At 41.1% G+C, this 24,402-nt stretch overlaps 1 protein-coding gene across 5 annotated transcripts in view; it reads right to left on the bottom strand.

The window, feature by feature from the left end:
* Positions 1-24,402, bottom strand: part of RASA3 (RAS p21 protein activator 3) — a 164,214-nt gene that overhangs the window by 52,875 nt on the left and 86,937 nt on the right. For all 5 annotated transcript variants that reach the window (XM_080577052.1, XM_080577051.1, XM_080577050.1 and 2 more), the window contains 2 exons: positions 23,720-23,823; positions 11,244-11,338 (listed from right to left, as the gene is read on the bottom strand). In XM_080577052.1, coding sequence (XP_080433178.1) covers positions 11,244-11,338; positions 23,720-23,823 — 199 coding nt within the window. The remainder of the gene's footprint in view (positions 1-11,243; positions 11,339-23,719; positions 23,824-24,402) is intronic.

Genomic DNA, 24,402 nt, shown 5'->3' with positions numbered 1-24,402 from the left:
AATTACTCCCCCATTATCTTATCTCTCTCTGCGTGTTTTACTAGTTGACTGATATGGAGTTTCTGTGGTCTGGAACAAAAATATTTTCTTGTCGCTTTATTTATATTTAGCATTTGAAACACCAAGCTAAGATATCCAACGCAACCACTGAAAATGTATCACATTGGTGCGTTTTAAAGAAATACCTCTATGCTTTAAAGTCTGGAAAACTGAAGGGGCTAATAGCTATAAAGTTATGACAATAAACTTTGAGACCAGTATCAGTAAAACTACACTGGGCAACTAAAGAAAAATAAATGTCCAACATGTCACCAGCATTCATAGCATCTACTGTTACGCAGTCTTCAACTCCTCACCATCACATTGACTTTATTGTGACTTGGGTCAAAAATCTATGCTCAGATATGCCAGGAAAATAAAGGTGATCATGAATACAAACTGGATTACTCTCATTAACTCTATTCTGTTCCAAAACACAAGCACTGGCAAAATCTCTTACAACATCTATAGTAAAATACGTTTTGTTATTGACGTATTCTAACATTTCAATGCTGCCCAACAGTAATTTGTAAATCACGTTGGCCAAAATTGAGTCATTCACCTTCATAACTACCTCCTCTCCACCTTTTTTTTTTTTACCAAAGGACCCTAAAACCCACCCCGCTAGTTAGTCAGAGCTCTAATGTGGGTGTCATTATTGACTCAGTTTGTCTCGACTCATGCAAAAGCCCTTTCATAATATCTTCCAGATTTGACCTTTCCTCTTTCTCCACATCACCAGAACTCTTGCCAAAGGATGTCCATCCCACCTAACAGGAGGGAGTGAAGATCAAACCAAGTTGCTCTATGCCATTACGTTCAACTTCCTCCACACTTTTGTCTGGACAAAAGCTGGTGAAAGCAGTCCAAAGCAGAGCAGGGAGTGCAATAACAGCATGAATGCTCAGAAGTTGGGTTCAAGCTCATTCCCCGACACTCCTACACTTAGCAGTACAAACTCTGAAGCCAGTGCCGGAATGCTTGTCCTGAAGAAATCAATGAATGATAAAGTTTCTTACTGCGACAGCCATTCTCTCTCCCCTTCCTTGCAAACCCCTTCCCAGGGACCATTCTGACTGCACTTTCATCCTTCAAACCTCTGTCAGCCACTTGCACATTCAGTACTGAGTCCATAGCCTTTTTTTTTCCGTCCAGGGGCTGGAACACGGGCCCTTCCAGTCCACTTGGCAGATGGCACTGGTGTTCATCCAGAAAACAAGAAAAAAGATTCCTCTGAGTTATATAAAACGAAATCCCATATTGAATTTGGCTCTGACTGCTGACTCTTCGTGTCTGTTTCGCTGAGAAACGAATCCCCTCCTTTACCCCGTCAGTGTACCCAATTCTCAACATCTGTCATTTCCTCCTAAGCCTATCCTTATGGGTGAGGGGAGCATTTCCCTGCACAAATGCATAAAGCCACTTCTAGACCCACCTCTTTCAAACTCAGTCTTGCTCCATTGACCATTGTACAGGCCGTAAGAGAGGGTAAGCACACCATCAGCTGAGAAACCAAGTTACAAAGGGCAGTTTTATGGCTTTATTTTACGGCGTTCCCCTTTAATTTCCATGTTCTCTCTTCCACATATTTTAATGCAGGAGCTAAACCATGGAGCTCTGGAGAATAAATTTATATCATCAACCTGTAAAACCACTGCTGCCATCCTTGCTGATATCCTACATATTTCCTTTATTAGAGAAATCAACACTGGTATGAGTTTTGAAGGACTTAAGAAACATGCAATGAGATTTAGGAACTTTACAGAAAATATACCCTTGTAGAAAAACACCAAGAAGGTAAAGATGTTTTTAGAGAAATGCTTCCACTGATCTTAAACAAAGGTAAGACTGATCTCTATCGGGAAAGAAAGAATGCTTCAATACACTTAGGTGAGCCTGAATATAAACTTAATTTACAGTGCCAGTTTGCTAGATCTCACTCAAACTGAGTAATTAAGATGAAAGCTCCCTACTTTATAAATTAAGCTCCAAAAATGCTCTCCAGTCAGCAGTACCTCGCACATTTTCCCAGCTACATTAAGAACAAAATATAGTGCAGCCTCCTTTGGGCTGAAAGCCAATTCTTCTTGTAGCTCTCATTTTTCTCTTCTGAAGACTTAGCGAGCGGCCAGCTGCTCAAAAAGTGACTCAAAGCTTCAGACAGCAAAACAAAGGTCACGGGATCACTTGGACTGGCAGCCCCGCCGACTATTCCCAGAATACCTCATCACTTCCAGTTAAAAGCTCAGTTACACAAATACATTAAAATAAGGCTACAGCAGCATACTTGCAGGTTTAATTCACAGAAAATGTAACTCCTACGCAAACTGAACGCTTTTTCCCAAGTCAACTATACCATTAGGCAGTACATACGGATTCATCTGAATAAATTTTCTCCTTGGAATCATGGAAGAGTTGGAAGGGACCCACACGGATCATCGAGTCCAGCTCCTGGCTCCATACAGGACCACCCAAAAATCAAACCCTGTGTCTGAGAGCATTCCTTCACAATGTCATTCACTGGTTTATGATATACTGGGTAATGCACTTCTCAAAGAGAAGACAGAAAACTGTGCAATAAATTACAAAATCAATAAATAAATTATAAAATCAAGACCTCATCTAACCAACAGAAGGTCAACTGATCATCTATACTAGACTAAATGCACCAAAGAAGCAAGAAGCTGCTAAAATATTTACTTACAATTTAACAAAATTTAACAATTTAACAATTTACTTACAACACCAAAGACATTCATATAGAATCATTAGGGTTGGAAGAGCCCTCCAAGATCACCTGGTCCAACCATCCCCCTACCACCCCTGTCACCGACTAAACCATGTCCCTAAGCACCACGTCCAACCTCTCCTTGAACACCCCCAGTGACTCCACCACCTCCCTGGGCAACCCGTCCCAGTGCCTGACTGCTCTTTCTGGGAAGAAATGCCTCCTCATTTCTGACCTGAACCTCCCCTGGCGCAACTTGAGGCCATTCCCTCTAGTCCTATCACTTCGTTATCTGTGAGAAGAGGCCGACCCCCAGCTCCCCACACCTTCCTTTCAGGTAGCTGTAGGGAGCAATGAGGTCTCCCCTGAGCCTCCTCTTCCCCAGACTACACAACTAAACAACAACAATATTTTAATTATTAAAAGAACTAGTGTGATATTACCTAGAGCCTCCAATTGTATTAGGCACCCACATTTGATGACAGCATTTACAAGCAGGAAATACCAGATAACGGGGCAGTATAAAAAGCACGGTGTCCCTACTTTGCAGCTGAAACACTGTGGCTTGGTTCTGTTCAGAGAGAATCCCTGTTGTGGAGCCAGGGACTGAATCTGGGATGAGTCCCAGGCCTGTGTCCTAACCACAAAGTTTTACTTTCCCCTTTAGCACAGCAAACTCAGAGAAGCAGCTGGATGTTTGACGGTTTTGAAGCAGAAGGCATTAATGACTAAAGCATTTACATAAAAATAAATCAGAATATTCCTAGAAGCAGAGATGTTCATTAGCATACCCTTCACATTTGGAAGAGTAGGATTTTTTCAAGGAACAAGCTGCTGAAGGAGTGCCAACCCAATTGCTGAACAACACTTCCTTTTTCATACACACGGAGCAATATGGATGGGTGGGTTCATAGGTCAGATGTCCTTCCTAATTACATCCAAAACACCGTCATGGGAACAGACAGGTTCTACTTTTCCCTTCCTGATCAAAGAAGTCATCAGCAGATTTAATTTCATGTAGGCAATGAGCAAGTACTCAAAAGGAAATCAGTAACAAACAAAACTTTTAAAAGGCCTTATTAAGAAAAAAAAAATAACTGCTTGTTAAATATTGCCTTTACTAAAAAAAAAATAATAATAGAATCATGTTCCAGTCTTGTTAAGATACTCGTAATACTAACAGGTATCAGGAAGAACTACTCCACACCACTGTCTCAAAAATAAAAGGGACGCTAATTGTAAGCTTGCAAAGGAAAAAGAAAAAAAATCACAATCAAAGTTCTGTTTTGATAGGTACAGGAAAAGTTTGTCTACACAATTTCATTTTCCTTGGAAACTATAAGGTACTGCAGACCGAAACACCAGAAGGCAGTTGTACAGCAGGCATACACACACTACTTACTTGTCTCACGTTTCCAGCAGTTGCAAATTTGTGGTTTCATTTAAACACAGCATGTGGAAGTAGGAAAGAAAACACACGATAGCAGATTATCCTGAGGTTATTGCTTTGATAGAGTTCTGCCGTGCTGGCATGAGCCACTTTGAGCATTTTTAACAAGTGGTGGGCCTTACAGGCAGTGTTCCTCAAGTCACCAGGACACCCCTAGGAGACATTTCTTGGTGCGGTTACGTGCACACGTTTTGGGCTGGAACCTAACACACGACACGTGGCCCAGCGATTGAATGCCACTTCGGATGCGACATCTGATCTAACTCAAGGCAGATGTGATCCGATTTTTCAGGGAAAAAGTTAAAAAAGAAAAAACAAAACACTAACAAACACTAGGAACCCCTAGGCTGTATTCCAAGCTCTAGTAAATGCACAAAGAACTCTGAAACAACGTGAATTTAGTATTCAGCAGTAGGTGCTCTTCATTTCACTCTATTATTTCAGGCTAGCTTTTTAGAAGCAACAAACCAAACTGGGATAGACTGTCTTACCCCTCTGAGCACTGAATACCCTTACATTCGTGTGGGGAGGAGGAAGTCTTGCCACAAAGCAGGATCTGGTCAATAAGCAGTCTTTTTGATTATCACAAACATTATTATGAAACATTCGCCAGTGTTGACACACGCGTCAGTTCTCCGAAATAATTTTATCAGTAGGCACGTAGCCTTGAGAATCTTCTCACTCTATCAAAACAGAGATTTCATATCATTTCAAAACAACTGAAAGAGGGAAACCTAAAAGCCACTGTTCACAAAAAAAAGAGGGTAACACCCATTTATTTCCTGTATGTGGTGGAAAGCCGATACCAAACCTGGAAGCAGCTTCTTCTTTTTCACATTTGCATACAGCCGTGCTTACAGTGGGTTACACAAAATGTGTCAGTGACTCATCTTCATGTTAGAAGCATTTAAATACCTACAGGAACACAGCTAATGCAGTGTTGGACAGTGGGCATGCAGTGCTCTTCACTGTTTAACAGAGCAGATATTTCTGCCAGTCACTGGAGGGGTATCAGCCTGTACGGTTGCTCCTGAAGACAATTTGTTCAACCTAGTTTATTTTTGAACCCGTATATTTCAGAAAATAACAATGAACATCAGAGCCGTTCAAGTTCAGTACAGTTTGCTCTACACATACACAAATCAATGCTTTTTATAGAACAGGAAGCAGACAGATATGGGAAAGACCATGGCAACTTCCACAATATTATGAAGGGAGGGCAAAAGAAAATAACAGAGCAACACATTTCCAGCTTCCTCTGGAGATCTGGGATAAACTTCTCCAACTGTCAAACAGGACTGAATTTAGGAGAGCTAATTCAAAAGCTTGTGGTGAAATCCTGGCTCTGCTGAAGTCGTGGCAAACCTCCCGCCCTGGCAAGGGCAGGGTTTCATTCACGAAGCCTGACGCGGGGAATAGATCCTGCATTCAGTGGGAAGGTGCTGACAAAGGAGTAGAGTTTTTCTGAGCAGCACAGTACGCCTCGAATATATCCCTCTAGCTAAAATACAGAAAGCACTTCAGAGCCAGCAGTGACTTCCAGCAAGACAAAAGGATTGATTGTAGGGGCACTCTCTAAACATACCTGCAAGCAATGTTTTCCACTAGCGCTGTAAGGTCCACCAACGCATGTATCGCTTCACACCCAAGAACAGGCACACTTCAACAATAATCAAAGGCCTGTGTAAGCGAAATGCTAACGGAGTAGAAGAAGAAGGAAGGGGTTCTGGTGTCTGCAGAAAGTTTTTCTTAACACTGGTAACTTTTTCACAAAGAACTTTGAGTACAGAAGGTTAAAATTGAGACAATCTGCTTCCTCGGTGTCGGCTATCTGCCCTTTACATGCAAGTTTGTATTTTTCGTTTAAGTTGATAGCTAAATAGGTATGTTTCAGACATATCAAAGCTCTTACGAGGAGGAAGGGGAAATGAACAACTTTCAAGCTTTTATGTCGGTGTTTTTTTTTTCCCTGCTCCCCCAACAATGAATTTTACCTAAGACTAGCTTTGGAAAAGCTCTCATGGTTCATACTGAGAACTCAGGTTAAATACTCTCAAAGTTAATACTGAGAACTCAGCTGCAAGAGAATGTGACCATTTTACATTTGTCATTGCTGTGGAGGAAGCAACTCAAAGGACACTTGAAAACAGGAACATTTGAAAGCAAGAGCCTGCACAGGAAAACACGTCAGAATATAACTGACTCTCCTTTTATTTCTCCCCCTGTTTGGCATACACAGACTACATGGTTTGGAATATGCTCGTGCATTTTGATATTAATCAGAATGTTTCTGGATCTTTAACCACTCACTGATTACATGTACACAAAAGGTATTTGGCTTGCAAAGCTCGAGTTCCACCAAACAGAGTTAACTGTGGAGGGCTGAAGTTGCTGTGGAAAAAAAAAATAAACAAACAAACCTGCTCAAAAGCAGAAAAGGCCTTTTGAAGGTTGGATGTGCACTTGGGCTTAGGCTCCACTGAGAACATATGGACATAGGGAGCACCTGTCATCTACTGCCCCAGGCAAACACCTGAATCAGTTATTGTCAAATAAAGTCCTGCACGTGAAGGAAAGGCAGTCATTCAAGAGAGATGTACACAAGTTTTGCTTCCAGTTCTCAAAAAGCAGGAGAATGAGAAAACAGCAAATCCTGAAAGACACATGACTAGTGGAAAAGAGACACGTCCCATGGAAAGCATGCAAGATCATGCTCTTACTGAGCTTAAACAGCTGAGCAAGTTCTGTCTTCTGTTGCAAATCCCTCTGCCCTTAATTTTTGCATTGAGATAAGACTATGAACATTTTCAGTAATGGTTCAATGGCTTTACTTTCCACAGAAACGCTTGAGCATTTGTGCTGTCAGAGACTGTGTATTTAGCCCTGGGCATGGTAGCATCCCATTGAGGAGCCGGCAGGCTCCAGCACAAGATGGGAACTTAAAACTCCTCTAACTAAATGCACACAAACCCACCTGGTTACAGCTTCATTCTTTCAGAACAAGTTTTCCAGTGTGGAAAAGTAAGCCACGAATTATGCATTTAACAGCTCCTGTCGAGTTTCATTCCGCACTCTGTGTAATAAATCTTCCAGACAGCATTTAATATGTTCTAGTATATTTAAAAAATGAATGTTCAGAAATCATATAATTTCACATTCATATGCCAAACAAATGTCATTTTGCTGAACTTTAATAGTTCATGCTCCACAGAACAGCTTGAACTTAAACCACTTGGAGTAAAACAGTCTGATCACCCAGGTTATACCTAAATTGCATGTGGAACATACAGGACCGTAGCAGAAGATGCAATACAGTTTTATAAAACTATCCAGAGCAAAAACAGCCAGTGAGCTGCAGGGGCACTGATTTACTAAGAGAATAAAAACCTTGTGGCCCCAAGGGGTGACTACTGTCCACTGCTGAACTACACACCGCTGTGTTCTGGTGGCTGTTGTTACACCCCTACCCAAATGAAGGGAAATTCAGGTGCCTCCGATCACGCTGATCTCAATGAGCTAGTTTGCTAGAACAGATGGTGAACGTTGAACCAGAGGCTGAACCAAAGCCACAAAGGACGTGTGAGTAGGTAATGCCCAATCTGCACCTGTGGACTGGGGAGCTGGACAACATCTCTACCACTCGGTGCGGGACTGTGCACCACGTTGAACAGGGGCAGGGGTGAGATGCCAGGCTTCTTGGCCACTCTTTGCCTAGGACAATGCCCTCTTTTTCCTTCAAGATAAGGAGTCATGCAGGACGTGGTTATGTCTTGCTGTCAAGTAATAAATGGATGTGGCATTAAAGCATCCAACAACAAAACTGTGCAAGCTGTTGATTCACGTAGTCCTGCCGTCAGTAACGTTTTCATCTATAATAAGGTTTATCCAGTCACAGCCTCAGCTCGCACTCCTGACAATACAAAACATCTTTACAAGTCAGTAAGAATTAGCAGTGTTGGAAAGCCATAAGACTGTATGCAAAGCCTCGAGCTAAGCATCTCAGTAACTATGTCCAATGGTGTTTCACATTACCACATAATTTTGATTACAGCGTCAGAATAATTAGTTGTAGCTTCTGAATAAAATTTGAGAAAATAGCACAAAAATATAAATAAATGCACTCAACTTCTATTAACACTAATTTTTACTGTTCTGCATTTGCAAAAAAAAGAGTAATCTTCACATACTAGCCCCTCTCCATATATGAAAAAAGAAAACAGTATTTCCATTTGAAAAATTTGTACCATTTCTGGACCTCCTAAGTGAGGTCCAAACCATGTCAATAACGAAATTTTACTTACACACATTAAACTGCAGACAGCCAGCTAAAAATACCAGTTCTTACATCAGAAATGCGATTTTCCATAATTTCAAGTCAATCCTTCTGTTCTCAAAAATACAGCCAAATGTATCCCAGAACTGGGCATCTGGGAACCAAGGCACCCAGGATCATTAATGTTTCATTAATATTTCCATAATCCACTGATTGTAAGCTGGTTTGCAATTTCCGACTGGGCTGGTTGGTCTTGCTTAAAACCTGGACATTTTCAGGCTTTGCATATGGTAAAGAACGGTTCTCTGTGGGCTTAACACTGTCACTCAGTTTCTTTCATATCACGGCCTAATGATGAGAAAGAATCAGAAGCCAATCTGGTTTGTCTGTTCTTTGTTTGCTTGTTTTTGTTTGTTCGTTTATTTATTAATTACCCACTCTGACCTCAAGCAAGTCACATTCTTTTTGATACTTATTTCTCATTCTGTTCAAAGTATTGAATTGACAGTAGGGACAGTCGCTTGCCTCAATGCAGTGCTGTGATGCATAACTAAATAGCCACAAAGTGCTCTATGACATGGAAAACAGTATTTATGACATGGAAAATAGCATTAAGGCCACTGACTAGCAGAAACAGAAGTAAGATGCAGGCATTTCCTGGCACATGGCTCAATGCTTAATCCACTAGATATGTGGCCAATTAGGATAATTGCTAGAATGATAGACAGATAGTTGGCACAAGAAATTTGTTTTTTGGTTATTAGTATTTGCACGATTCATTGCAAATGTTAAACTCTTAAAATGTCTCAAATGATTTCCTTAAATTTGGAGAAAAACTGAGTAACAATCCATACTTACTACAAATACTCTTTTTGCTCTTACGAATGAAAAAGTAAATGTTTAGAAAAACAAGATACAACTGAGATACCACAAGTATAAAAGACACAAACAAAAATACACTTTCATTTGTCTATCTTCCCATGTATAAGAATTCCCACAAAATGTTTACCAATCTGCTCGCACTATTACAGAAAACATAAAGCCCTTGTACAGACTACTTAACATAAAGACTGTGGAACATTTAAGTAAATGGATAAAATCAGAAGGCTATTCGTATTTATACTAGTTGTAATAAATGTTTATCATGTAGCCCAGAAGCAGCTTTTAACGTTGTGCTCTTGTAAAGATACAAACAGTGGAAGTGATGAACTGTGGAAGTGATGAACTGTGCAATTACAAACAGAGAACATGCTTTTCGAGCAAACATTGTGCTCGTCATCTCTCCAAAAAGGTAGAACTGTTTGCAAACCTTTCAGTTCACAGCCTAAATTACCAATGCTGTCCTAGAAAGTACCCTGGGTCTAAAAAGCTTCCACAAGCTCACTCTGTGTAAATATTATACCAAAATAAACTATGCAGAAGCTTATCCAAATATTGACCTTCTTCAACTGATAAATTATAAAGGGAAAGTTTTCATATCCTGCAGGAAATAAACACTACATCTACTGTTTTAAAGTCACTGTCATAAGAGGCTTTGGGATAAGAAGAAAGGGAGACAAGGGTAAATGGAACAGACTTCAATGTTAAAAGGCTATTAAAAGCCTTTCCATCACCACTGGCATCAAAATGTGGCATTAAAGAGGATCAATATTTTACAAGAGAATGTTACAGACTGAACAGGCTGTCAGGAAGCCTTCTTTGGATCACATGCACAACAGTATGTTATTTCTCACTCCAAATAAATGAAAAAACTAGTCTTGAATATATTTTCACAAATATAGCTTCACTATACGTAACCGCACTACATATTGGAATGGATGTGCAATGCATGTGTCATTTTCTGACCTAGTATGGACAGACTTGCTTGCAGACTGAAAAGCCGGCACATTATTTCTAACCCTACCTCAGTTACCTAAGCAGCATTTCCCCCTGCGTTTATTGGAGATTGCTGAACAGGTCAGACAGTATCCAAGCTCCTAAGCAAATATTGTGTTTCAAAAGTGTTGTGGGTTTTTGTGTGTGTGTTTTGTTGTTTTTTTTTAATAGAAAATAAAACAGTTAAGTATCTGATTTGTATTCACTTGATATCCAGCTACGTCATTTTAATTTCTTGTTTTGTTATAATGACTGTTTTCACAAGACCTGACACTGTAATAGAAATTAGAGCCTGCTTCAAAAGAGGCTAAGTAGGAAAAAAAAGGAGTCACACTGTGTACCAAAATCTGCAAAGTACCAAACCCTACACTGAGCTAAAGCGATACTATCATTAGCATTCCCATGGTTTGGAGCAGGGCCTAGAAATCTGGCAAGTTTTTTGTTGTTCTGTTGCGGTTTTTTTGTCTGAGATGTACTTGTTGCCATTCCTGTGACAACCTGCCTACATAATTAAAGACAGTACTGCACAGATACTATTTTCAAGGTGGTTCAGCTCCATGTGGAATCAACGGTTATTTATAGTTTTGAAGCTATTTGATACCTAGCAGACAACCACACCCCTCTTTGTATCAGTGACTCTGGTAGTTCACATAGTTTTAATTATTTCTGCAGGCAGAATCCCAGCCCTTGTTGACTTAAGCACACTCGTAATTCACCCTACACACAAATACCCCCAGAAACTGCAAATACCAATGAAACCTAAACCACACTAATGAGCAATACTTCCCTTCGGCAGGGACACAACACACCTCGAGCCATGGAACCCACAAAGCTACCATGGCACTGTTACAAATGCTCCTTTGCCAAGGTAATCTCACCTGTACTTCTGAATCAGCATCAACGTGCTGGAGTTGAAACCAGGTGTCTCTGTTATGATACTTCTGCAGATCTTCCTTCTGTATAGCTACCTTTCCTGGAAATAAAACAAATCAGAAGCACAGTTTAAGACATGCTATAGCTCCCCAAAAATACATTTCAATCAAAAACAGGTTTTAAAACAATGATTAAAGGACTATCCTATTCAAGAAAGGCTTCAGATAAAGCGAAGATTTCTTCAGGGCATACTTTTTTTTTTTTTAAACACAATACATAATTCTTTCAGATGAACAGTTTTTTCCACTTCATATTGTGAAAGACTCTGAAATTCCTAACATCATACTCACTTAACAGACTGAAGCACTGAGCACTGCGTGGATGAGTTTACAAGTATGCTTATAGTAAAAATACCACTATTACTTTTTTTGATATAACATTACAGTTAAACTTGTGGTGGGAAAAGTTTGAAAACTGTTTGTTTCAGATGTTTGAGGCAGATGCCTGTAACAATCCCAGAAGAAACTTCCAAACGTGGGGTTATTGTAAACAACATTTCAGGATGAGACTCTTTATTATAATTTTGTAGAAGAAGCGCAGCAACTAGAGATGAAGTCACAGCTGATTCCCAGACCTGCATTTTGAGGTCCGGTCACTTTGCCACTCTAAGTGGTAGGACACCTACCGATTGTGCTCACTCAAAGCCTCGCAGAGCTCGTATCCCACAGCCCAGAACCATCCAAGTGATACCACTCACGTACCACCTCTATTCAGACAAAAAAACACAGTAGAGCTTTTCCCCTGACCTTTTTCAAACCCCATTACCTCTACCCAACTAGCTTTTTTGGTAGTTATAGCAACAGCAGCCAGTTTTATGCCATGAACTAATGCATATGCATGCTAGGGGCTAACTTGTACGTAAAGCTAAAACTTTCATCTTGCCAGCCTCTCAGGCATTATGTAAAGCACTCTCCGAGGGGTAACGAAACTTTTTCCAAGCTTCTTTCTTTGTATATACAAAGCAGAGCATGGCATGCCTGAGGATCACGTGCTCTTCCAAAAGCAGCTTTGGGCTGGGTGGTTCCCCAGGCACCGAGGAAAGCAGCATGTTCAAAATGAAAGAATCCAGGACAGCCAGAGATGTTCGTGAGGCTCAAGAAAGCCACTTTTCAGCAGCATGGTTTGGTAGCAGACCTCTCTGCTTGAGAGAGTTGCTCACATACAGTTCACAACCACTGCATTGCTACAGAAACACGGACTTTCTTTAACCAAATCCTGCTGGACAAAATATGACTGACACAGTCTTAGTAGAACATGGGTTTTGAAGGCTCCCCAAATCCATGCAGTCTGGCCAGGGATCATAACACATCACCTCAGCAAATGTTACTAGAACACGTTTACATCATCCACATGATGAACTATGAAAATCACAAACACAAAGCATTCTCCCTTCTGAAATCGAGACTTTCTTGAAGTCCCAACTGTAAGTTTAGCATTACACAACTCTGTCCCCTGAAATTTTGGCCTTTGCCTTTAGCTGTGCTTGGAGGGCTCCCCCAGCCCTCCTGCCTGCTGGGCTGCTCCCATGCTCTCTGTGGCAGCTGCTGCTGCTGCATTGCATTCTCCTCTCACCGTCAGGCTGCTTCTAGTAACACTTTCCAGACTTGCAGGCCCAGTTTCTGAACAGCTCTGCCATCCTTCCACAGCTGCCCTCTGCAGCATCTGCCAGGATTTCTGCTCTGGCTTCTGCAGAGCTTCTGAGCCACCGCTGCCACGTCTTGCTCCCTCTGCCCTCGGCGCTCTCCTCCCCCTTCTTGTCCTTTGGAGATTACCAGATCCATCTCCTTGCAAGCATTAAACTAGAGATTAACGTGGAGCAGATTCATTGCCAGGCTCTTCACTGGATGTGCAGAGCGAGTGATTGAAACTTCTTAGAAAAAGCGTAATTAAATTACACAAACCTACAACATAATATGGCAGAAAGGGTAAATAAACCATAAGACATTTTAACTGTGCTGAACAGAAGATGTGAAGTTATTCTGCTAAGAACCTCTGTACTGATGGCTGGGTATTTTCACAGCTATTGCTTTTATTCTCCAACCACAGCAGTATGTGGGCAGTTTCTCTGTTGTTTTGTTGTTGTTGTTGTTTTCCTGTTGTAGGTTCTCTAAAACATTTTGTCAGAGGGCTATGCTTAAATCCATGACCTTCCAATAATTGCTGTGGACCTTATCTGAAATTGTTTACTTTCACTGCTTGCTGTACCCTTCAGTCTCTCGCAGAAATCCTCCACCCGACCGCAAGGTAACGCACACCACAGACTGTGCCACCTGCATCTTTCCGTCACTTTTATTCAGTCACCTCTCTCCCGGGCACATTCCTTGTGGAAAGCCAAAGGACGATTTCAGCGACATCAGCACCTTAACACGGCAGAAAAGGTGTTACCAGTGACCCCTCTTTCAGCAGGAGGTCCCACTGCTCCTAAACCCAGGACTGCAAAACCAACCCAGCCGGGTCTGACTTGTATGATCAGTAGGTAACCGCAGCTTTGGAGACAGCAACGCACGCCTCCAGCTCCAAGAGGGTTAACCTGGTGGCACAACTGTTTTGATTAGGAAACTGTTTGAACAGCACTGTTTGCTCTGCACACAAGCAATTCTTATTAATGAGTGAAACTTATTGACCGGGCTGGCTGGGATCCAGGGTTTTTCGCTGTAGACCAAGCGATCCGCAGAGAAGAAAAATCTAGGGGGATAAAGTGCGCGTGTGTGTGTTGGCGGGGGTAGAGTAAAGAAATGGCCGACACTTTGGCTAGTCTAAACACGTGCAAGAGTATATTACTGATAGGGCAGACTGTTTTATCTGTCCTGTTAAATGATTGTCTACATAAGGTAGCGGCCTGCAGGATTTGTAACTCTCGGCCTGCAGAGGCCACGTCCATACGCTCAGCCGCACCAGGCTCCGGCATCTCTGAGTGCCACTGGGCCCTGCCCTCTTCACCACAGCCACTCAGCCTCAGACAACTTCAAGACTTAGAAAAGAATTAGGTTAACTCTAGGCCAACAAGCACAAGCTGTCGGCACCTGTCATTTGAACTGATACCGCCCGGTAAAGGCCCACAGCTCTCCTTGAAGATAAACCCGACGCCAGAGGTCGGCAGGGTTTACCGCCTCTCATCTAGAGGACTTTTCCTCTCAGAGGCTCTTCGGCTCGCTCCCCAGCTCGACCCCATAGCACAGTGCTCCTTCGCGAAACTTGGGCTGCTGCCAGGCGGCAGTGCTAGACTCCAGAGCTCGTCTCTGAGGCAAGCAGCCGCTAATGCCGGTTTCCTCAGAGCCACCCAGGGCTGCGGAAAGCCCGGCTCTGTTACTTAAAGCTTTTAGACAGCGTCTGGGAGCAGGCAGGAAACAGAAGAGCATGCTGAGTGATATACGGTGTTATTTCAAAACGTAGTTAAGTTGCGTGATTTTTAAAGCAAGTAATCTGCTCAGCAATAATACCAGCAAAGATTAGGTAAAAGCATTCTTCTCATCTGAACTAATCCATTTTCCAGGTCTGACACTCATCAGGACCTCAGGCTGGGGCAATGTGAGGCAACCCACACACACACTTCCACACTTCTGTCACCCACATGGCAGTGTTTTCCCTATATCCCCCAAATTCACACTGAACAGGCCTGCAGTGGCATATTTAAATCCTAAACCCTGTGTTCAAAGCAAATATGTGAATGCCAAACCCAACCCCCTCCGTCCTTCAGAAGAAACCAAACCACCAGCAAGCTGTTCTGCCAAACACAGGGCCAGGGCACGGGTGAATGAAGTTACTACAAAAGGGCCCTTTATGGTCCCAAGGGTGCAAAGCCTCCTGCTTTCCCCACCTGTACACCTCTGTCCCTGTGTCCCGAAACTATTGAGGAAATGGAGTCAACTTTAAGAACACCAAAAAATGTAAATAAACATTCTGGAGGAGGAGAAGGGAGGAGCAAGTAAGTTTCTGGGGTCATGCGTGGGTGTTGTTTTCATTTTTAACACACAGATCATTTCAACTGACCTGTCTGACAGCTTCCCCGCTCAGTCACGTTGACACAGCGGGAAGGCAGGGGATGGCAGGAGGTCAGTAATTTGGGCACAGAGGCAGAAATATGCAGCAGAGACAGGTGCCGATTTCTGGCCTCACCACTTGACAAGGTGTCGTGAGAATGCTGCATGCTTTATGCCTGTCCCTTCCCTCAATGGACTTTCAAATGCTTCTCCCAGGTGAACCAATGCAGGCCAGTAGCTTGTCCTGGGACACATATTAGCTTAATTCAGGGCTTAACATTTCCATACAAAGACTAGCACGGATTTTGTAACTTGCCTCTGGCACTCTCCATCCAGTTGCAGCTACCTCCTCTCTGGGCTACCTGCTGGCGATGAAAGGACTAGGCACCAACTTGAGGATTATACCTCACCTTTTGATACTTGTTTGCTGGTTTGCAGAGTGTTTGCTTCACAGCTGAGGGATCTGAAAATTTATGTCAGCTCCTAGACTAATAAAAGATACATTCCTTTGCAGAAAAAGAAGTCAGACAGTAATAGGACTGGAGTTTGTCATTTTAAAAGGGCACAAGGCTCTACTTGAAAAACCACCTGACATTTATTTCACAGAACCCTGTAAAGATAGCATTTCAGGAGCTCCAGAATCTTATCTTTTAATTTATCTTGGGACGCTTAAACATTGACAACCATGAAACTTTGGATACAACTGCCAAGTGAGCTGAAGCAATAAAATGCAATAGTTTTTAATACACCATCCTCCATTAACACTAGCTGCAGTATTGTTATCACATATACGATCTCTAGCAAAGGGTTAGGTCCGAGTCACATGTTACAAGGTCCCAAATGCCTCATTAATTCAGTCATGTCTCAGGTCCAAGCAGAGATTACTTTGCCTCCTATGTGCTGCAATATCAGGCAGTAAGAGGTCATGGAAGCCAGATCAGAAGTTGCATTGTGCTAGCATAGTAAGTGCACAGACCGAGTATATCACTGAATTCATTTAAAATAACTGGTATGAAGGTGCACAAGGAGAATCACTTTCAGTAGCTGGGAAGACTAAGGACAAATAAGAATTGATTTCAATCAACATTTTAGCCCGTGAAAGGCTTATAAGACTTCCATCACCTTGAAATCTCCAACCAAGTACTACTATTCCACTACGGACTGCGGAATTTTGTCACTGTGCATGTGAAAGATTATTTGTCACCAAATAAAACAACAGAAACTTTCTAAGACAAGAAGGGGCAGATGCCTGCCTTGTTCAAGAACAGCACAAATCTGCTTAGCCCTCCCACAACATGGAAAAAGACTGGAAAAAAAATAACTGCCTAGTTGAGGATCAGAAAGGTAACGATGGGTATTAGGGGCATGAGAAGGTCTCAGAGGCTCAAAAGCAGCAGAATGGCTCCTTCCTAGCTTGGGTGCAGTGCCCCACGAAGCACAAGCACTACCAGACCATCTGCTGCCATTTTAAGAATTAGTGGTGCCAATGGCAGAACACTTCCAACACAGCAGCGGTGCATCCTACATAGAGGACTGAGGTGTACTATATTCATAACCCCAGTTTCATCTGTTTTTTGAATAACTCGTGCAAATAGAAGAATACATCACTTCCACCACCCATTTTCCCCTCCTTGGGATTTATCTTGAATAGTAAGGCAAAGAAAAGTAGGCTTGTGATTAAAACATAGCTTCTAACCTTAAGCAACAAGGTAATGCATTGCATAGATTATGACTATCCTCTAACATTAGTTTTGCTGGCTGCAATCCTAAAGATGTCTCCTGGCTTATATCACAGTTTCTCCTCTCCCTCCCCATTAAAAACGAAGACCTACATAACCACAGCTCTGAGACCAGCTCTCTGCCAGCTGCTATCTGGCCCTTTAAATGTACCTACGTTTGAGAAAAGAGGTATAGCTAGCCCATGGCTCATCCCGGTGGGACAGCAGTCACTGTTGTCTGCCTTAGCACAGACACTCAAATCCCTGAGCACGCTGCCTGCACTGGACAACCATTTCCTCCATCATCAGACCCTTCCAGGTACTGCAACCGGCAGCCACTGCTATTGCATCATCTTCACAGGCCCAGTCTGCGCTTAGCTCAAGCAAGACATAAACCCAACAGACACCGCTTAATAGCTTCTGGTCTGGAGATGAGTCAAGTACTGAAGAAAACACAGCAAGCCCAGCTCAAACTATAGCAGCCAGAAGTAAGCTTGTGACGGGAGGATGAATCTGATTATATCCCAAATACAGACACTATTAACACTGTCATTTGATAAAGATGGAGGCTGTGTAAAAGAACAGTCAAGGTTCTAGCACATTATGCTCAGTAATTTTGTTTATAATATGAGTACTTGTAGCAGGAAAAAGGAAAAATATGTATTTTTTGAGAGCCCGACTTTGTTTTCCTGCTTTTGTCATCATCCATTATGTTAAAACATATTGTGAGTGCAGCCCGACAAATTATTCTGTGCAGAAAGTATTTATTTTAGGCTCTCTATGCAACTGTAGAGAATCTTCTCTGTATAATTCTAGTTTATAGCTTCTCGAGACTTGTCATTGTGGGACACGGTCATCTGTTTCCTTTATTTCATTAGTAGCTATATTTATACCATACTGAGTAGATATCTTTTCCATGTCATCCAACAGCATGGCATGGAAACAGTAAACCAAGTTTTGACTGCTGCCTAAGCCATAGTTAGAGGTGAAAGAATTAGAGGAACACAGTTTTTTATCACAGTATTGATCTCTGTTTTGTGTTGTATTTGAAGATCTTTCCTCTACTTACCTAGCAAGAAGCATAGTTCAGCAGAGAAATCTTTTTCACTTTTCTTTTAAATCCAATAAAACAATCAAATGGTGACGTTTCATCTATATTTGGCAACAATTACCTAATAACAATAGATGCTTTGTTTGGGCCTTGGGTAATAAACGATGGCAACTCCATGAATACACTTCCTCAGCTTTGGTAGCACTCATTAACAAAGGCACAGTCACCTCAAACAATTTTCAATTCCAGGCTGTTCTCATTCTCTAAGAATGTCTGTGAGCTACGATTTGGTTTCATCTAATTTAGTCCAGAGCAGCCAAGTTTAATTACCTCTGCAGGCAAATTTGTTCTATTGCCTTATTTGCTTCAGCTCATCTAGCATTAAGCAGGAAAACAGTTATAACCTGACAGGACACAGTGGCCTCAGGAGTTTCAATTTGTTGTACAGCACACCTAATAACCCCTATAAAGATGACTTAGAGCAGTGAGTTACAGGAAATGTAATTAACAAAATGACTTATTAGTTTGCTCCTCACTGGCCGCCTGCCCCTTCACTGCAGAGCTCGGGCATGTGTCTTTTTCAGTGCCATTCCCCCCCCACCAGGACCGCAAACCCCTCTGTCAGGAGTAACCCACGCTTACGAAGTGTGATCGGCACGTGATTTGGGATTTAAGTTGAGGATAAATAATTGTATACTTATCACCTGAAGGCCAGATGATATTAACTATGCTTTCAGTGCAGCGTTAAACAACTTGGTGTGGCACATTTCCTGTTTTTAACTGATCTACATACTCGAGGTCACGGTCTCGCGCCTCTGAAGTGTTCATTACACACCTAGGAGAACAGCAGCTGAGGGCATATCGTGGAGATGGTTTTCTTCGGTAAATCTAGCTCAATCATTAAAGGGTAAGAAAAGCCTTCTGTCCCAACGCATTGGAACAGCTTGCCACATTTTAGTCTCATTTAACACCTCTAAAAAGCCCCAAACTAAATATTAAAATATAATCGTTACAGAACACATTTTTACATTTGCTTTATTTAACAGCATTACTGTCCTAATATTCCTTCTGCTGCTTCCACACAGTGATATCTTGTCTTCCCGTCATTGGTGAAGACACCAATCGCCAGTTTTTCAAGTTAATGCCATCTCCTCAACATTTTTTTCCTTGTAACGACTTGATGGAAATAGCTATGCTATTAATTATACAGACACATGTTCAATTAACTTGGCCTACAATTCCTACTTGATAATTCGGAAGTAGAAAGAATATGTAAATTTAAATGGGATTTCCATTCCCTTCAGGAGTACATTTCCTACTCAAAGCATCTCCACACACTATATAAATCACTATATTAAACTCCAGGCAGTAACAGTCAAGGCACACATTATCAGTGGTAAACTTAAGACTGATTTCTTTCCACAGTGACTGTATACTTCACGTTTTACCTAAAAAAGATTAATTATATTTCAAATCCACTGAGATGTGCATTTCTTCATTAACTTTACACCTCGACTGGCACCCAAGATTCTTCCAAGACATGGTTGTTCCAGAGCTGTATGTTTAGCTAACCAAAATCCTACATGACTTAGCAAATTGTCACGAGGAAAATGCAAATGTAATAAACAAACATGCAAACCCAAAGATATCTTTATCTGAACAACCCTCCCATCCTGTATGCCACAACACTACAGTCTGTTCCAAAAACATATCTGCTACATGGGTTCCAGTTTCTGAATTTGTTTGGTTCTCCTCGGAAGTTTCTGTCAGAGGTTTCGGGGGTTCTTGTTTTTCATTTTCTCGCCCCCACTCTTTCCGTTTTTGGTGGCTTGAGCATTCTCATCTGTCACACATTTGAGTTGCGTTTCGGATGTTTTTACCATCACAAACTTGTACTTCACATTTGAATAAATAAGATCGTGCCTGCTCTGAGCTCCAGTCAACCTGGAAATCAATATTACAACACCAAGAGAAAGTTTTGGCAATACTAAATAGTGACTCAAAAGGAACTTTGCTGGCCAGCCATCTTCAAAAAAAATAGCTACTTGTCAAATTCTCACCATTTTATCACACATGCACACTGTGTTCTCTCTCTTTCTCTCTTGAAACCCCCTCAAAACCAGCCAAACAAACAATGCAAACAGATGTCTTAAATGTACCATATCACACAGGAAACACAGGCAAATTCACGAGCTCAGTAACATCTGAACTTAAAATTATTCTCCCTGGAAGGAAGACACGGCCCCCAATTCCCTTCTCTGAGAAAGTTCACTGCTGGATGAGCATGGGTAACCACATTTTCTTCAGCAGAAGTGTCTCATGATGACATAACATAACAAGAAATCTCTGTAATGCAAACAAAGGGCCCCTATTTGGAGAACTGAGCAGTTCAGTGGAAACGAGCTCATTCTAGCACTACGCTAACCAAACTGTTTCAGTAGGGACCTCTTCCTAACCTCCCCTGCTCAAGCCTCTTCGAGAAAAGGTCTCCTAAGACTAAGTTGAAACAATACATGTAGAGCAGCTATTCCTTTCAAACGTTATGCACTTTGTTCCTATGTAAGAGTTGCTGTCATCACAAAAACTCCACTGCTCAGCTTTGCTGCTGCTGATTCCTGCTCATTATGAATTACTGGAAATAACCACTTGCAGTTACTCCAGTGCACTGCTCTCTTTCCAGAGCATTTCCAGTTACAAGCAAAAGTTATAGAATTAATATCACAAGGCGACAGTAATTCTAGAATTTGTTCTTCTCTCCATTGCCTTTTGGCTTTTGATAACACTTCCACATCTTTGAAATGCTCTTCAAAATACACTTGTGATAAGGAGAGAGGAGAAAAGTGGGGGAAGAATAGGGAAGACTCGGACTACAATAGCTATATGCACTGTAAAATGTCAATGTAGATTGGTAACACTGGAGTTTTGCCTTTTAGTGCTACATCAGTGGAGTAACAAATCAGTCTGCCTACATATGGATTCTGCAATGCATGCAAAAATAAATTTAAAAAACTTGGAAAAAAAAAATTACACGTTGCAAGAACACTACCTCTTTTTTCTGAAGAGGTAGTGGAAAAAAACACCTGATCAATCATTCAAGAATCTAAACAAAGGCCCCTCTGTATCTTCTGCAAGTCTTTCCTTCCATGAACCACTCCCAGAAGCTTTAGGATGAGATTACTCCAGCAGCTCCTGAAGAATTCCCCTCCAGTGTCTGAGCTTGATTATTAAAACAGGAACTTAAAGAACATGGTGAAAAGGAAACAATTTGCACTTCTCTACCGACAATTTCATGGGTCTGGCTTGTGTCAAGTGTTCAAAGACCCCTGTTCTGAGAGAGAGAGGAAAACCCTTAGCAAGAAAAATCCCAGTCCACAGCCTGCCAGTTTGTAGGACATTGCAGCTACAGAAAACTAGTCACACACGGGAGATAAGGCAAATTCAACTACAAAAAGCTGAGCAGCTGAAAGAAAGGAGGTATTGCTTTCATATGACAGGAAACTGGAGATCAGCGAGACCAAAAAGCTTTCCAAAAGCTCCCTCAAAAAATATCAGAACCTGACCCCCTTCCTCCCCAGCACGCATATGCCAGAGCTAAACATCAGTTCTCAATGGTCTCACCTCCACCCTCGTGCTTTACCTAACGCTTCTCCTGCAGAGTACACGTGTATCTGGACACAGCTGTGGATTCTGGCTGTGCAACAGCATTTTCTCAAGAATGGGTAGTTTAAGTTGCTGCCACATAGTTCTGCGGGGTAAAGCTGAATTATTTCACGATACCTGGAAGATGAAACTCTTGCTTCCTAAGGAAAGTGCTTTGGCCCCACAGCTTTGTCTGTTACTGCGCTGTATTCACCTGTAGTTCTGCCTTTAAGATCTTTCACTGTGTATCTTGTGCTCTTTTTCTCAGAAAGAAACACAAATTTTACAAGTGTCAAGAAACCCATTTAGGTAATTCCAGATTGGCTTAACACACTAAAAGAGTAAGTGTAACTCCCTGCCTCAAGAAAAAAAAAAGAAGTTACAAGCTCCAAGGAAACTTACTAAGCATTCTTAATTTTCCAGTTTAAAGCGAAAAGTAATCTAATGCTTAAGTAATTCAACCTACCAACTGGGAAGTTTGGTTCAACTGTCAGTTTTACTTTGGAAATTCAGCAGAATCTAAATAGATCAGGAAACAAGGAAGTCCTTAAAAATCATGGTAATTACCATTTGTTAGTGACTGAAGGAAATATATATTTACTTGTTTTAAATAAATACACATTAAGATACACAACTAAGAGGAAACCTCAGCTTAAAGTAAGTTGATGTATCTGAAAAGAATGGAATACCTGACAGCAGACTAAGGCATTAAATAAAACAGAACAATTTCTTGTTTAAAAATTCGTTTAATTAAGGTTAATTCAAAACTCAGTAAAGTTGGTGGAAACTTTGAATCGGGCTATACAACACCTGACACAGGACAGTGAATAAAACCACAAGTCAAATTCTCGCTGTAACGTTAAATGCAAAATCCAAAAAAAAGAAAAATTCAAAGTTAAGGCTCTTACCAGGTTCTCAAAAACCATGTCCTTGACCAAGTTGGTCTTTTTATTAAAAAAAAAAAAAAAAAAAAAAAAAGGTTTGCTAGATTCTGTACACAGATGTGCTCCTTTAGGGACACAGAATTTCCTAGCTCATGTGTAACAAAAATAAAACAAAAAATAAATACAAAACATAAAACAAAAATTAAAGAAAGGAAAAAAAATAGCAACTGTATGACATACTAGTGTAACGTAAAGGTACATACGAAGAGATCAGCACCACCACTTCATGCCCATTAAGATAATGCATTTTACAGTATTACATAAAGTATCGCTCAACATTAGACAATTTCCTCAATACAAGTTCTGACAAAGCATAAACACATAATGATAGCTGTAGTCACATTATATTGGAATTTTTAAAAAAATGAGTCAAACACAACCTCAAAATTAAAAGATGAGAAACTGAAAAAAAAGCCCCACAACAAAACAAAAATCAAAACTAACAAAAAAAACCAGAAAAACCCCAAACCATTAAAGTGACTTAAAATGGAAACTGTTCCACTCAAAGACAATTATTAAACTTCCCAACTTTTGTTTTGTTTTGTTTTTAACAAGACTTTTATCCCTAAAGAGATGAACTGAGTGTTATGAAGTTTGCCACATGTGAAATGCAAGGCAAATAATATCTGGCAAAGGTCTGCCCAGAGTAAGCAACAGCTTGCTCTAATACTGTTTATAAAATTCATCTGTCATTCTGCTGTACCTATGAACAGTATCTATTACTCTGCATGTGATTACTGTAGTCATCATTTAACAGTATTTCATGCAGGTGAATATAGTGAGCCCTACAGTACATCAAGACTGAAAGCCTCCCATTTTAAAAAATATACAGTAACAAATGATGTTGCCAACGTTTAAATGGAGCTTCTGTATTTGCTGTCATAACAGCATTTATCTGCCAGCCTTCTTTACAGTATTTAATACTGAAGGTACTTTTGTCGTTTGACAAAAAGGAAAATACAGAGCATTACTTACCATTGTCACTTTCAGCCATATCAAGACCCAAACTCTTATGACTATTTATGATCCAACAGTTACAAGTCCAAGAGAAGTAAGCTATAAGGAAAATAGTAATTTATGAACACATACCTATGATGGAATCCCTTCGAAAAACATCTCTGTCAAAAATATAAAATGACAGATGGCGAAAGGTCCGAGGAATTTCACAGTAAAAGTCTTCTCCATAGAAGGGGCTGGGTAAAAAAACACACACATAAACACACACATACACACACACACACAAAAAGAAAGAAATTAGTGTTGGTATCCCAGAGGAGCCAGCGTGCTTACATTTCACACCCAGAACGTCTCTCTGGACTGCGATGCTCACTCCCTCCCATGCAGGTGCACCTCCAAGCACAGCTCCTGCTCTTCCCATCTTAACTGCCCCCAGAACAAGATTTCCTACTGTACAAAAAGGAGCAGGTACTTATTTTTATTTGGAGAAACAGAAAGCCCTAAAGAAAGAGGGCAGAGACACCATTATTTGTTAATACACCGTGCCTCAAAAATGGAAGGAGGTCCCTGCTGCCACACAGTGCTTAATGTACAAGAGAGGTCATAAAAGCATACAGATGATCAGGATGGGCGAAATATAGCACAGATCAAGTAATATATACATATTTTAAAAGGATTTTGTTTATTTTAATACCTCCAGCCATTACCTCTTTTCTCACCCCCTCCAAAGTATTAAATTTAAAGCCAGATGCAGTCAAGTGATAGTAACTAAGCCTTGGAGTTGACATGACACTTGTGACCTGGGAGCCCTGCAT

This window comes from Anser brachyrhynchus (assembly GCF_964034855.1).
Source record: "Anser brachyrhynchus genome assembly, chromosome: 1".
NCBI lineage: Eukaryota > Metazoa > Chordata > Aves > Anseriformes > Anatidae > Anser > Anser brachyrhynchus.
Note: the sequence above shows the minus strand (reverse complement) of the source record. Positions and strands in the feature narration are given on the sequence as shown.